Source organism: Numenius arquata, chromosome 6 (assembly GCF_964106895.1).
Source record: "Numenius arquata chromosome 6, bNumArq3.hap1.1, whole genome shotgun sequence".
Classification (NCBI taxonomy): Eukaryota; Metazoa; Chordata; class Aves; order Charadriiformes; family Scolopacidae; genus Numenius; species Numenius arquata.
In genome coordinates, this window is record NC_133581.1 from 33,394,673 (window position 1) to 33,409,992 (window position 15,320).

The following is a 15,320-nucleotide window of genomic DNA, read 5'->3' on the forward strand; positions in this document are numbered from 1 at the left end:
TAATCCAATCTCTGTAAGTTTCTAGCGCCTCTGAGTGAATGCTCCTGTTTGGGTTCCAGTGAGGGTTCTGCAAGGGGAAGTGTTCTTTAATGTCTCTTCCTGAATCTTTCAGTTGGTCCGTGGCTATATTGTGAGCAGTTTTTAAAACCAGTTGTTTCTCAGTTTCTGTTAGGTGATCTAATAATAACTGGATATCACTCCAGTCAGGGTTGTGCTGCTTTACCAGAAACTGAAAATGTTTAGTAACCCCTACGGGATCATTCCGATAATTCTTTGCCACGCTTTTCCAGGTTTCTAAATCAAATGAGGAAAAAGGGACTTTTAACAATACAGGTAGTCCTTCCGGACCCACAGCTTCCCTTAAGGGTGCTTGAATCACTGCTCGCTCTGTTCCTTTCCGAGTGCGGGACGATACAGAGCTGTCAGGTGGGGTTTTGGATTCAGTTTTGGAATCAGCTTCAGTTTCTCTATCTTCTTGAGGAACCTTTACCCCCTCCCAACGGTCTTCTATTGCTCTAACCGGTGGTAAGTAAGTGTCAAGAAAATCGTCTTCTTTAAGATCCCGAATCTTTTCAGGCTTTGTGCATCTCTGCCCTATGCTACAGGCTGAACAACATCTTTTTATATTACCTTTCATTTCTCCTCTTCTTTCTTTCTCTAAGGCTAGTACCATCGGGTCTTGTGGAGGTAATAGCCCGCAGTCCCGTTGGTACTCTGGGTGGTTCCAAAGGGTGAAAAACATATCCGCATATATGACTTCATCCCACTTTCCTTCCCTTCTAAGGAACAGCATTAATTGTAGTATAGTATTGTAATTAAGAGTCCCGTTAAGGGGCCATTTCTCTTGATCATCTAATTTGTAAAGGGGCCACCACTGATTACAATATTTAATTAAGGTTTTCTTGTTCACGCTGCCACCTGGTGAGCCCCCGATCTCTTTCCAGTGTGCTAAAATACACCCTAGGGGACTCCTTTTCAGTGTCTCACTTCCTTGATTATTGCCCATTTTATGTTCCCCTTACCCCCTTAGTTCAGAGGCGATCCTGATCTCCGTGTGTCACTTAGGTGTTACCCCCGCCGCTGCCGCTGCCGCTACCTTTACCTCCAGGGGTAGGCTATGTCTCCACAGATTACTTGTTTCAACTCTCCCGCCCGCTCGATCTTCTCCCACTCAGCCCAGCTACCACACTGTGGACACCAAAAATCGTCCTCCCGATCTACCCAAACCTCCGTATTACAAGCAAAGCACTTTAAGACAAAAATAGGATCACAAATGTTATCCGAATGTCCAAGACACTGCCACTTAATATTCTCAATATTAGATTCACACAATGCTTCTGTACAGTCTGTCATACGCTTCGTTCGTCTCCGGCCGCTCTCCTCGCGGAGAACACGGAACCGCGGATCGGAACTCCGCACTCGCTCCGCAGCAGTGCCGCGTCTCAATCACTCAGTTCACTCATACAACAATTACAGACAATAACACGGTAGGGGTACCTTATGACAAATACAACAAGTAATCAACAATATTACAATTCCACACACTAACACAAAACCCAAAACCCAGGGATCCCACACCATTAGCCCAAGCTTGAGCATACCCCGGGGTGAGTACACCGACTCTTTACCACGCGTAGGACGTCTCCTCATGACTTACAGGTCCCCCCCTTAAGAAACCCTAAACATACCTGGTCCGCAGGAGATGGTCCTTGTCTGTCCCCGCGGTGATCTGGATGAGTTGGGGAGTCCTTCCGAGAAATCTCGGGTGCACCCAGAGGAGTCCCGTCCTCAGCAGGTCCCGCAGCCGGACAGAGGGGGTCCCATCTGGGTCGCCAAATTGACGCGCGGAAACAAACCTTACAACTCGCAGAGAGTTATAAAGCAGGTATGTTTATTGCGGCGCCGGGTGCAAGGGGGATTGCTCCTCCAAACTTGCACACCGGTTTGTAAAACAAGCATCTATTTATGATAAAAAGCATACATATTCATTAAGGTGGGCTGGGTTATTATAATTGATTCTAAGAAAAGGCGTTACTATTCTATTTCTAAGAACTCATTATCATAAATCTCCTCCCTTTGCCGCATGCGCACTGTCGCCTGGTGGTCATGGGCCGGGGTCTTCTGGAGGAAGGCTCGCAGTCTTCTTCACCGTGTACCTTCACCTTTGTCCTAGAATGCTGGGTTGGCTGGACCCCAAACCGCGAAACTGGTCCCGACCAGATGGACACTTTACCCAGACAGTTGGGTTCCTCCTTAGCATGCAGGCTGTTCCCGCTATCTTATACACAAGGCCATTTCTTTATCTTGGAATGCTGGGCTCCTGGGCTCCGAGCTCTGTTTTTTGCCAGGCTGTACTAAATCCACACTAACAACCTTTAACCATTCATTCTCTGAATCAAGGGGAATTAACTGAAAATGCAAAAGTTAGACAATTGAAAAACCCAAAACTTAAACTTTTATGTAATAGGCGGATCGAGAAGTCTGTCCCTTCCAAGTACCTCAGCCAATGGGGAAAGGAAGAGGGTTACATGCAGCCGGGGAATTAGGATAAAATGGAGGCTGCATCCTCCAGAAAATTGAGAGACCCCACAGGGGAATGGGAGACTGGAGAATGCCCCAGTGGACTCTTCTTTTATTTGAATAAAGTCTTTGCAGGACTCCTCTGTCTCCTTTGTGAACATCGACCTCTGGCTACGGGATTTTCTGCACACTTTGGAGAGTTTGCAACTGGAAAACCCTTCATAAGAAAAGTGAAAACAAAAATAAAGGTTACATATCTTGGTCTTTATGATAGAAATGTCTTTTTGGTTTTCCAGTAATATAAACTGTAATGATCTACTTTTTGTGAGTAAAGAACTGTAGGATCAGTTCTTCAAATTACTGTTGTGAGCTTAAGACTTGACTATTGTACTTTCTAGATAAGCTGTCAAACACAGAAGCTATGCAAATTGTGTACATTAAAAAGCACTAGTAGCTACGAAACTCAAATGCTCAAAACAAAATTGTAACCACTTCAAGAACAAAGATACTGTAATGCACTGGAGCTGTTTTTACTGAGAAAGATGGAAAACAATACAATTTCAATTGTAAACCCATTACAAGGGATGGCTGGCAGGGGGCTGATAGAAACTGAGCTTCGGAAGGATCTTTATAATATTTTTAAATACTTAGTAGCTCCTAAGCCTCACTTTGTGACGACCACTTCTTGTAGCAACTGATTTAAGGCTGTGTGCCAGCCTGTGCTGAACTGTTTATTTTGTTAAAACCAGGTACAGTACAATGACAGTGGTGATTGCCTCCTGTAAATCATCTCTAATTCAGCAGTGACAGCATTAAAATATTTAGCCAATAGCATCAAAAAAAAGAAGATATTTTTATGTACAGTGTTCTAGTGTCTACCTAAACCAGTACTAAATAAAGTCCTAGCCTACTCTCTCTTTTGAAGCTTAAGATCAAAAGCACTTTTTAAGCTTAAACACCACCCTACTGTTTCATTCTTACTTTCTAACAAGCACTTTAAAAAGCACAACTAAAATGCAACTGACAAACTTGAAAAACCTTTTGTGTTGTTCCACTTGAATGATCTAATGAGAAAATGGTTCAGTTCTGTTGTAGCTAATGAGGTATAACATCTTCACTGAACCTGAATATGAAACAGAGATTTCTCTAAAGATATAGCCTTAACATACTTCTATTGTTTTACGCATTCTGCCATGTTTTTATTTAAGTGATGTCCAATGAATAAAAGCACAGAACAGTTTTGAAATAAAACATTTACACATGAAATTACTCAATTCAAAAGTGCTTTGAACTCTGTGTACAAGCACAGTGGCTTCAAGTGGGAAAATGTGTTTCATGAATTTACTAGGGTCCCGGGCCTGCAAGGAGAGATATTAACGTAGCCAGACAGAGATCTGTGATAACACATTTTTGACAGATGAAGTTCTGAGACAGAACCCAAGAGCGCATGGATTTTAACCTATCTGGTTTCAGCAGCGACCGATTATCAACGTAAAGATTTGGCAAAACAGTGAAGATAGCACTAATATCAGTATCAAATAATAGCATTTATTCTGCTAGTACCTAGTGTATGGGAGCAGGGAGTCGTTACCCGACTCAGCTTCGTCTCTGCCTTGCCTTATCTACGAAGAGATAACTTGGGGGGAGCTGCAAAAACGGCTCAGCTGGGGTTGTCTCAAGATTGCATCACAATAAGAACTGAAACCCCTATGGAACCTTGAATACTCCCTTAACAAACAAAATGCCCTGAGTCCCATCCCACCACTATGCAGTGACTTTGACTGCTAGACATCACCAAATTAGCAACAGAAACTAAGGAGCCATCACACCACCAGCGACAAATATTCCAGATAGTGTAATCCACTCAGGCATAATCCTGCACCCCCATCAAATCAGGAAATATAAACCGTAAGGTTTGGGGAGAAAAATGGGGAATCTTCCAATGATAAAGTTGACCTGATTCATCCCCGCCTTGTCCAGGACGCTGTACAGGGTAGCTTCCCAGGGACTGAGTGGTCTTACCAGCGAGAGAAGGGAAGTGATTAAGAAACATACATACAGTATATGGCATGCTATTAAGACCGTGATTGGTGCACTCTTTTAAGATATTAATGTCTACTGTGCTTGTGGTTTATGTTGTTACTTTTCAGGATCACCTGTAGGTTTTAATAGTGTATTCTGCGAATCGCTTTTAAATTGCAATAGTGTATTCGCCATTGTACCCATAGAACCTGCAATAGTGGCGTGTTGGACCTGTGAGTGAAGTCCAAATAATTTGTTAATTTGAACCTCTCAGTGAAGTCCTTTTTCCCCTTCTATCACACCTAGAAGCTATTATTATCCTGCTAAAGGGCTTTATTTATGCAATAATATGTTTATGCCAAGAAATTTATACAAGGATACAATAAGGACATAACCCATAGGTGTGGGCAACATAAGGTAACAGCAAAGGAGTTAGATTCAGTGCATCAAGGAGTATTTGCAGTTCATCAAGAGTTTAGATGTGGTTGGGCATGGTGACAACATCATGGCAATAAAAAATTTAAGAAGACAATTGGAGTATAATAACCTTGTGGTGTGTAAGTGTCTACTGGTAGTGCTTCTTATCTATAAAGCAAAGAGGCTTGAGGAAAAGCTGGACAGGTTGAAGAGGACGGGAGAATAAATCTGATCGTACTGACACTTCTCATCATCCTTAGTACTTAGGCTTCGGATGTGTAAAAGAACTGCTTCTGTGCTCTGTAAATACGAAACCAAGACATGAAGGGAGAACTGGCTTGAAGAACACAGAGAGGGAACAGACTCTAGAACTCCTCATTACTCTATTGATCCTTCTGGGGAAACCGATGGTTAAAATGCATACTGCAGTCTTTTGAGCTGGAAGGAAAGAATTCTGTCCATCAAACAAATCTCCAGAGAAGTTTCATGCTGTGATACAGAAAACACAGGTCCGCTGTGGGAGAACAAACTCTTTCAGTGAGTGGGGTCTTAGTGATAAATAGAACCATGGAGACAATGAACCTTCTGTTCGTAGGAGACACATGCTGGGCCAGCCTGCTCTCTGACTCCTTGCTGTTGTTACTGTTATTCTTGTATTTAGGAAACCTAACAGTGAATCCTACTAAAAATCTCTGTTTCAGTGAATTTATACTGTAAAATGAGATGAGGCACACCCAATGAATGCAGACAGACTGACAGATGGATGAGCACAAGAAAATAATGAGCAATAAAATTGGTCAATGTGACAGACAATGGTCATAGCAGATGCCCAACTGTTGTGAAGCTTTTTTTTAGTTTCATAGTGAGAATTTCGGTGTGAGGTTTGGAGTAAAACAATAAGATAGCTTGTCCAGGAAGCCCCTTCTCAACAAAAGGAGTAGCAAAGGTAGAAATATGGCAGTGAAAAAGGGGTGTTGATGACCAGTAACAGTGGTCAGCTCATGGTGTGCAATTGCATCTCAAGGCATTAGGACATGATCTAACTCTCAACAAGAAGCATGGGGATAGGCAAGATTGAACCACAGCAATGGAGACAAGTACTTTGATGAGGAAGGGACAGCTAGAGTTAACACAAAGCAACAGGCTTATGGGCAAAGCAATAAATGAAGAGTATTACCCGTGTTAAAGTATTTCCAATGGATACAGATGGGACAAGATAGTATCTTTCAAGACAAGATAATATGATATTGCATTATCAAATTATAGTTGAAAATATTTATGAAGCAAGAAGAGAAATTGGAATCAGGTGTGTCAAGAATCCCCTATGCCAAGAGAAGATGGAAAGAGAAGTTATAATGGTGAATATTTCACTTTGAAATTACAGTTTAAAACACTGACGCAGCATTGCTGTGATACTGCATTATGTAGTAACGTTCTAAGAGAATTGGGTTTCACTGAAACTTTTATAAAAAATTATCAGACACAGATACCCTGTGAAACCAGGCGTACTTCTTTGCCTTCTGTTCTTGTTCTGCATGGACATACTTGCATGACACTGGTAGTGCATCTGCTTAGCATATGTATGAGGATTTGGTTCATCAAATGTGCACCTGCAAATTTAATTTCTCCCAATGATGTCATTCTACCTGTAATCTAGACAATCCAAAATCTGTGTAAGTGCACAGGAGTATGAACTAAGGGTGAACACTGCTGGAAAAAATGAGTGGATTTGCTGTAGCATGGAACCTCAGGGTAAGTACAAGTTACTGGGGGTAAATTTCACATTTTTGAACAATAAAATCTATGGTGTTATCTATACCTATAGATAGATGAGTCTGAGGCTCTAATGGGTCTTTTATAATTTTGAAATACAGAAATACAGGCTGGTTGGAGAATAGATTGAGAGAAGCCCTGAGGAGAAGTTGGGGTTGCTTGGTGATGCTGCTTAACATGAGCCGGCAATGTGCGCTTGCAGCCCAGAAAGCCAACTGCATCCTGGGATGCACCAAAAGAAGCATGACCACCAGGTTGAAGGGGCTGATTCTACCCCTATACTCCACTCTGGTGAGACCCCACCTGGAATACTGTGTCCAGCTTTGGAGTCCTCAGCACAGGAAGGACATGGACCTGTTGGACCGGGTCCAGAGGAGGGCCACGTGGATGCTCAGAGGGATGGAGCACCTCTCCTATGAAGACAGGCTGAGAAAGTTGGGGTTGTTCAGCCTGGAGAAGAGAAGGCTCCAGGGAACCTCTCCAGGGAGAGCAGTTCTTCTGTTCTTAAAGGGGGCCTACAGGAAAGCTAAGGAGGGACTCTTTATCAGGGAGCGTAGTGACAGGATGACGGGTAATGGTTTTAAACTGAAAGAGAGGAAATTTAGGTTAGATGTTAGGAAGAAATTCTCTACTGTGAGGGTGGTGAAGCACTGGACAGGTTGCCCAGGGAAGTTATGGATGCTCCATCCCTCGAAGTGTTCAGGACCAGGCTGGATGGGGCTTTGAGCAACCCGGTCTAGTGGGAGGTGTCCCTGCCCATGTCAGGGGGGTTGGAACTAGATGATCTTTAAGGCCCCTTCCAACTCTAACTATTGTACGATTCCATGAAATGTTTGGTTTGTATTGCAATTATCTGTCACAGGCACTTCAATGAAGATATCACAACACCCAAATCATAGGCATCCTACTGGCAGGGTTAGCGAAGGAACATGTTATAGGTTCTCACACTCAGAATTCTGTGGTGAAGAAAGGGAGCAGATAGTATGTCTTTTATTTCTGTTGATTTTCCTAAACCTGAGATTGCTTCAGAGGGTCTATTTAGAAGAAAATAAAAATATCTGTTTTAACGCTATGATAACCACATTAGGCATCCATTATAAGTGATATGAATATTGCCCTTGGAATTTGAACAACATTTGCTTTACTTGTTCCAGGGGCTCGTACTCGTCTGTCATCCTCTCTTCTGCATTTACCAGCAGTCAAACCACAAGCAATGAACAGTAGGTTTTTTTGAGAGAACCCTGTGCAAAGAAAATACAAATTAACCCAGAAATGGAGTCTTTGTCCAAGAAGTCAATCTGACAGTATCTTGGCTACATCAGTAAATGTCCAAACCAAACCTTTCACCAATGCTACTCTCCTAGAAACAGAGTACAAACTGTGCATAAATGACTATATACCTTTGAGCAGTGCTTTTCAACTTTAAGTGCACATGAATAACTGACACTTTGTACTGATAAAGTGGCATGCTATGGGAAAATTTATACCTTCCTCATCAAGTCAACCCAGACCACAGCAGCTTCTCATGGCCCTCAGCACATATAAAGGATTCAAGTGCACTGTGCACCCTGCAGAGATGTGCATAGGAAACAGCCTTACAGAAGGCCAAGTGTTGAGATGCAGGCTGTGCTGCAGACAGAAAAGGCTAGCAATACTTTTCTATTTTAATAGACAACGTTAATGAAAATGGCAGCTGGTAAGGTATCTGAAGTGTGGATAATAGTGGCAGGTACTAACCGATATTTACTAACACACTCTGAGATGTACTTCTTAATCCAACATTGTATAGGAGTCAGCTGAGCCCACCACCTCGATCTTTCAGAAGAAAGTCTAGGCCTGCAATTCTAAAGAAGGAAACCCTGGAATATCAATTTCCCAAGAGGAATCTGTTTGTCTTTTTTCTTTGTGAAGAGTATGAGTGTTCTTGCCATGACTGGGTAACATTCAGTTTGCTTGATGTTCTCCTGCCATTTCATCATCCATTTCAGAAGCCAGTTGATTTCCCACTCTGTATAACCCTTTGAAAGTTGGTTTAAAAAATGTCCTAAGTGCAAAAATACTCTTTTGAGTCAACCACTGAAATCAGAGTGCATGACTGCACCATATGTACTACTGGTCCAACATGCCCAGCTGAAAGCAAGCCACATTTTTTCTCAAAACTTACAATGCAAAATGTGTTTTTGTCTCCATTTATGTTCGATGCTACTTCAAAGCTCAGCAGTGATAAGACACTTAAATACATGAAGCTGAGATCCTACAAACTTTGTGCAAACACTTGGCCCCACTGAGTTCCACTTGTCCTTTCATGGTTACCAGGAAGGCCTCTTCTACTATGTGAAAGTGTTAGCTGTCTCCTGTCCCATAGCTATGTATTCATAAAATATGTAGAGTCTTTTTTACTGGCAAACTGGTAAAAGGCAAACCAACAGTACTACACTGCAAAACAGAAGCATGTCTGGAAAAAAAAGAAACCTGAAATTTCCTTTTGGGATTTTTTTCAAGGAGCAATGTGCAAAACAACAAAGATTGCTATTGAGCCCTTTTAAAAATAAAATCAAGTATATCAGAAATCCTTTAACATTCTTTGATCTTTCTTAACCGATCTGATCTGCTTTGGACTATTGAAAGGACAGCCCGTCACTGCAACATACTCATACATTTTAAATTTATCTTGCATCACTATGAAGAATAGTATGCTGAAGGATGAGTCCCTTCTGATCACTGTATGGCACTGAGACAGGCACAGTGAGGCAATGTGATCATCACACATACTGTGAAGCTTTCAGCCTTAAAACAATAGCAGATACTTAGGAACGACCTAGTTATGGAGAAATTCTTAGTAGTTTTAATGATTATAAAGAGTAAATATCAGTGTATAAAATGAAATACACATCTAGTTTATTTAACAATGCAAACAAATATACTTGCAGGATTTGCGATCACCTTAACACTGGGAGTAACTTGAAGTTTTTCTGGTTCACATGACTCCTGTCCAAAAGTTTAAAAAGACACCATGTCAGGAGTTCTCAAAATCTTGCAACTGGTGTATATATTTTGGGGGAAATACCGGTGATTTTACTGAGGGAAATCCATAGGAGAAAATGGGAATTTTGTCTGAAAACAGTCTACCATATTATAGCCCACTGAATCTACAGCATTAACAAAAATATACTGTAGTTGAATTCTGTTGAAGTCCAGAAAGAGTTTCTGTAATTTTACCAAAGGTTGTAAACTGTTCAGTTCTCGTATTTGGTTTTGCTCCAGACGAAGAGTCAAAAGACCATTCTGTCAAGCAATGAAACCTTGTGAAATCATTTTAATGTGCTTATGGTCCAATACCAACTCCTGCAGAAACTGGAGATCTTCAAGTCCTTCAATTTGGCTGATGTAGTTTCCTAATATGGCAAAAGTTAATACATGGAATAGTCTTTAATGGATTTGGATTCTTTTCCAGCAAAAAAAAATCTTAAGCAAAAGCAGCTCATAAACTTTCTGAAGTACTTGTATGTTGCTTTGGACCACTTCACTGACAGTGGAAGACAGTGTGTTTGATTTCATCTATCATCTATCTATCCGCCATCTCTATTTAAAGCAAAATATCTTCCTAAATAAAATATGGGCATATCAAGGTACAAGGCTTAGGTCAATCATTATTGTCGGTATTGCTTATAGTGAGGAGGAAATTTCCTCAGTGTGGAACTTGCTGCTGGCCATGAGCTGACAAATAGGTCTTCTACATCTGGTTGCCCTGCTCTGTAAGAGGACGTGAGGCACAGTGGTGCAGTATGGAAGAATGAATTTCAGTGTTCAATATCTGAAGGATCTTGGAGCCAGGGTAAGAATTAACGCTAGGGTATCATTCTTATTGGGGTCAAGACTACAGAAGACTGTCCCCTACAAATCCAAGGCACAGAGTGAAGACTGCACATAAGGAAAGTACTGGAAAATACTTGAACACGTGCAGAAAAGCTGCTACCATCTACCCTTCAAAAACAGAAATTCCAAATTTTTTAGCCTGCTAAGCTATAGCTGGGCCACATTAGTAATTCCATTATAGGCCAGATGAAAATCTTCCAAACTCTGCATTATCAGGGGCAGGTTTTCTCCAAATTCTGCATCCCTAAACCAATAAAGCAAACAAGAGTATGATGCCACAATTTTCCTTTGAACAAAGAACTCCAGCATTTTCCACCACCCCACACAAAAAAAAAAAAAATTAGGAATGTATATATGGATGACTGCAATTTCACTAAAAAAAAACTGATGAAAAATGAAACAAATCTGCCACTAGGAAGTGGAAATACTACATATATAGACTTCTGCTCTGTGGAAGCTATGTGAAGTTTTCTGGATCCAGACCATGAAAATCAAACAAATAAGTAAACCCTCTCCTCTGCTCACAGAAGTCTGAGGACATGAGAAGAAAACAGCTGTAAACTGCTGTTTAATTTAGTAAAATACTTATGGCAACTTTTGTGTGTATTCTCACAACAGTTGAATGACAACAGGGCAAAGTAAACCAACAGGCACTGTTCCACTAATATGCTTGTTGAAGCTTCATTTCTGTTATGTCTGACCTGTAATTAGGTAGCATGAGGTAACAGATTAAGGAAGAGAAGGGAAAAAAAGAGTTCTAATTTTAGCTTTGCTTCTTCCTTACGACCTCAGTTTCCATAAAACCGTTAAATATTGGTGATTGTTGAGCAGGTAGTGGACATGACTTGATTACAATCATAAATCACAAACAAAACAATATCCAAACTGTATGTTAATATGTAATATTAATTTGTGTTAAGATGTCTAAATATGTACTATGCCTATTTTATGATTTACTCAGGCTTATTTCTCAAGGCTACAAAAATTAAGAGCTAATTCAGCTCCTGGAGAAAGTGTCAAGAGGATCTGGGGAAGATTTAAGAACATTTTTGTTCCTAGAATATCTCACAATTGATAAAGAAGGAAGCATTCATAAAGAAGATAGTATCCACTTAGTAGGAAATTAAAAGCAGCCATAATAAATGGAAAAATAAAGAAATGGACAGTAAGAAGCAAACACTTCCAAAAAACTGATGAAAAGAGCAAATACACCTCAGGGGGCACTGAAAAATAGTTTGAAAGTATATCAATAACACAAGTAATCTTGACAATGGTACTGGATCATTACTAACTGAAGATGGTAGAAGTACCAATAAACCTGAAATGAAGCACAGTTGTTTACTAAACACTTTTGTGCTGCATTTGTGGGGAAAAAAAGGGCAATGTTATTCATATCATACAGTAATAATGAAGTAATTTCCATTCCAGTATTGACTTAAAGATTATTAAGTAGCAGCTGCTGAGCTAGAATCTGACATGTTTAAATGAGTGACTAAGTCACATTCAAAAAATCTGGCTGAGAAACACCGTGGAGTATTTATGTTGACTTACACTGGGAACCTCAGCCAAGTTTCAGGGGCCTGCAGGAAAGCTAAAATTTGTCATTATTTAAAGAGGGAAGGGGGAGGAAGCTGAAAGGCCTTAGTGTAAAAAAAATTCCTCTCATCAGCAAGAGGGGCATTCCTACAGTTACTGAACAATTATTTCAAGTCTTTTTTGAGCCCTCAGTCTGTGTAAGGAATGTCCATCACTCATGATGAAGCAGATAAGCAAAACGAGCACAGAAATTTGTCACACTATGATGGAAGCTCAGACAATCGATATCCACGTCTGCTTCTTCCAATGGCCCTTTTCCCCAGAAAATCTGAAAACAAACTCATGATTTTCCCACACTCCAGATGCTGAGCATATGCAAAGAATGAAGACAAGAAGAGCTGGGTGAAGTTTTAAGAAGTATGCACACAATAACTAGATTTTGCAGGATTCTCTGATGCTCTGTCACTGTTACTTTTATAAAACTTGATCAATGTATAGAAGGAATTCTGCATGGCGACTTTGCAAGACTTATCTGATATAATAAAACTGATTTTGACCATGGATGTTGCCTTATGTATGCAGAAATAAGTAAATGAATCCTGACATATCCTGAAAGTTTCAGTTCTGAAAGAGTGCACAGATAAGAAATGCAAACTGAAAGGCAATTTGAAAATGCTCTTTAGGACACAGGCCAATCTAACTTTGATGGTAAAAGGAAGAAGAAAGATGTATGACCATCTCCTTCAGAGGATGACCAAAATAATATAACTTATGAAATGAGCAAAGGAAAGGAGGCTAATGGCAGAATGAATGACTGCTTCGACTAAACACAGCATTGCAGAAGACTTTTGGATGAATATACAAAAGCCTTCTTTACATTCAAAAAAGGTACTGCAGTCTGAACTGGCTGAACTCATTGATTCTATCAAGGGGTTCTGTGATTGCCATCAGAACACTCTACAGTGTAAGGCAGCTGAATTTTCACAGGTCAGGCTCAAGGGACTGAAATACCATCTAAATATATTCCTTACTATCTGAATACATTTGTAAAATTTTGTAGTGTAATGTTGTACAAATTTAAGTAATGAATGAAAACAGAATACGAATGGTCAATGTGATCAGAGAAACATGTACACACTCCCCCAGATCAAACCACCAGCCAGAGGTAGGCAAGTGGTTCCCTTACTCAAAATGAAATCCTTTGTAGGAAGGTGAAAAAACTTCAATATACGCCTAACCACCTATGCAATAGGATCAAAAGAACAGATGACAGAAGCCTGGTATAGTTACTTTGATGAAGAAGTGGCCTAACAATTTGTTTACAAAGAACTGAGGAAAGAAAAGCCAACTAGATGATGCCAAACATAATACGTGTGCAAAACAAACAAAAAAACCCACCCTAATGTATTGGGTTTCTTTAGCTAGCAGGTAAAAAAAAGGGAAATCCAAAGCTACTGACACTGAAGATACCTCTTTCCTCCTCTGTGCAGTAAAGGAGAGATAAAAATATAATTTAAAAGCTGATGGTATTTGCTTCCTTTGGCAAGTCCTTGCTGTCCATAGCCACAAGAGGCCACCTTTCAGTACAGCTGCTGGCTATTTGTTACCTGACTTGGGAGCTTTTCTCCAGGCAGTATTGATTCAATGTGCTTGTAGTTCAGACACAATACCTGTAAAAAGGAAACATAATTAATCAAACAGAATGTTCCTCTGCTAACACATTAGCAAAACTGCCAGTTATATTTTTCTGATTCAGAAATTTATCTTTAGAAAGATGAGCGATCTGTTTAAAGTGCTTAAAAAGGTTTGGTGCAATTAATTGATTTTGGATCAGACTACTGCAACAATACTGTAAAATTCAAACAGTGGTTGCAATCAGCTTTGTGCTGATTGATTGCTGTTGTTACGAAAAACCACAAACAACAGGGTATTAAAAGAGATTAAAGACTATTTTCCATCAAAGGAAATTAGTTTATTATTAATATTATTACAAAAAAAATAGAAAACCTGTGTCATGACCTACTCAATTCCACCAGAGTGTTAACACTGATATTCTGGCATGGCGATACTGTTGCCAAAGGCCCTCTAGGCTATTTGAGATCAAAAGATGAAGATTGTAGACTATGCCATGAAAATTGTCTTTACATTTTATATCAGGCAGGGACTTTCAATGACAGCTGCAGGATACTGGGAAAGAATAAAATATAAGTATGTCTCTAAGATGACAAAAACATACATACAACCCACAGAAATACTTCCCTGAAGATTAATTTCAGGATGATGTCTGCAAACAAATGTGATTAGTGCTGTGGAAAATACTTTTGTTGCAGAACAGTGACTGCCTCACTGGGTGCACATACCAGTGTTCAGTTAAGGATGCATTTAATGCACACAATCACAGGTCATTCTTGCTCTGAATTCCTCTAGATCTAAAATGGACAAGGCAGGTTTTTATGAAATCAGAAGATTGGAGAAGCAGCAGGGCACATATATATGTGTCTGTTCTCACTTTGGCCAAATTTGTTCTGAAAGGAATCACATCAGATGGGTTTTGATCAAATAAAGTCTCTCTCCTATATATACTTGGTCTGGAGCCAGTACCCTATCTCTCCTAGACATTTTCTGTCAAATTGTGTGCAGGCAGCACCACTCCCAAAAGGAAAAATGGAAGCATTTAGAGAAAGAACATTTCTTCCCTGAAACAGCAGAAAATAACCCTTTGTGATGAAAAATTACACTATGGATCAGTCAAGGGAATTTAGCCTATAAATGCTAGGGAATTATCAGGCATATTTGCTAAATACAGATTCTAGCTTTACATTTTCACATTCTAACCACAATATTAGATGCTACTTTTAATAGATAATGCATTTCTGAAAATCAGTGCACCTGATATTAGAGGTTGTCCAATTTAATTCTTGTATTTCTGTGGTCTGAGTGTCCCCTTCTATCTGTAACCAAATCTTTTGCACTTTTTTGTTCTGTTGGCTCCTATTAAATGCACTTAAGGTGATGTCTGCTATATTAACACAGATCTAGAACTATCACAGTACTACAGGCAAGAAACATTTTACAATTCAATGAATTAAAAATGTTTAAAATCAAAGTAACTTTAAAAGTGCTATTTTGTCTTCACATGAGCAGATCTGGATGACTGTTTTATTATGGAACAAATT

The 15,320-nt window shown here is 39.9% G+C and overlaps 1 protein-coding gene across 1 annotated transcript; it reads right to left on the reverse strand.

Annotated features, from left to right (window-relative positions):
• Positions 1-9,807: 9,807 nt before the first annotated feature.
• LOC141465414 (leucine-rich repeat-containing protein 9-like) lies at positions 9,808-14,763 on the reverse strand. The gene is given in 4 exon segments (XM_074148795.1): positions 9,808-10,127; positions 10,716-10,855; positions 13,678-13,814; positions 14,746-14,763. Coding segments are annotated over 4 exon segments (615 nt in total).
• Between the last annotated feature and the right edge of the window lie 557 nt (positions 14,764-15,320).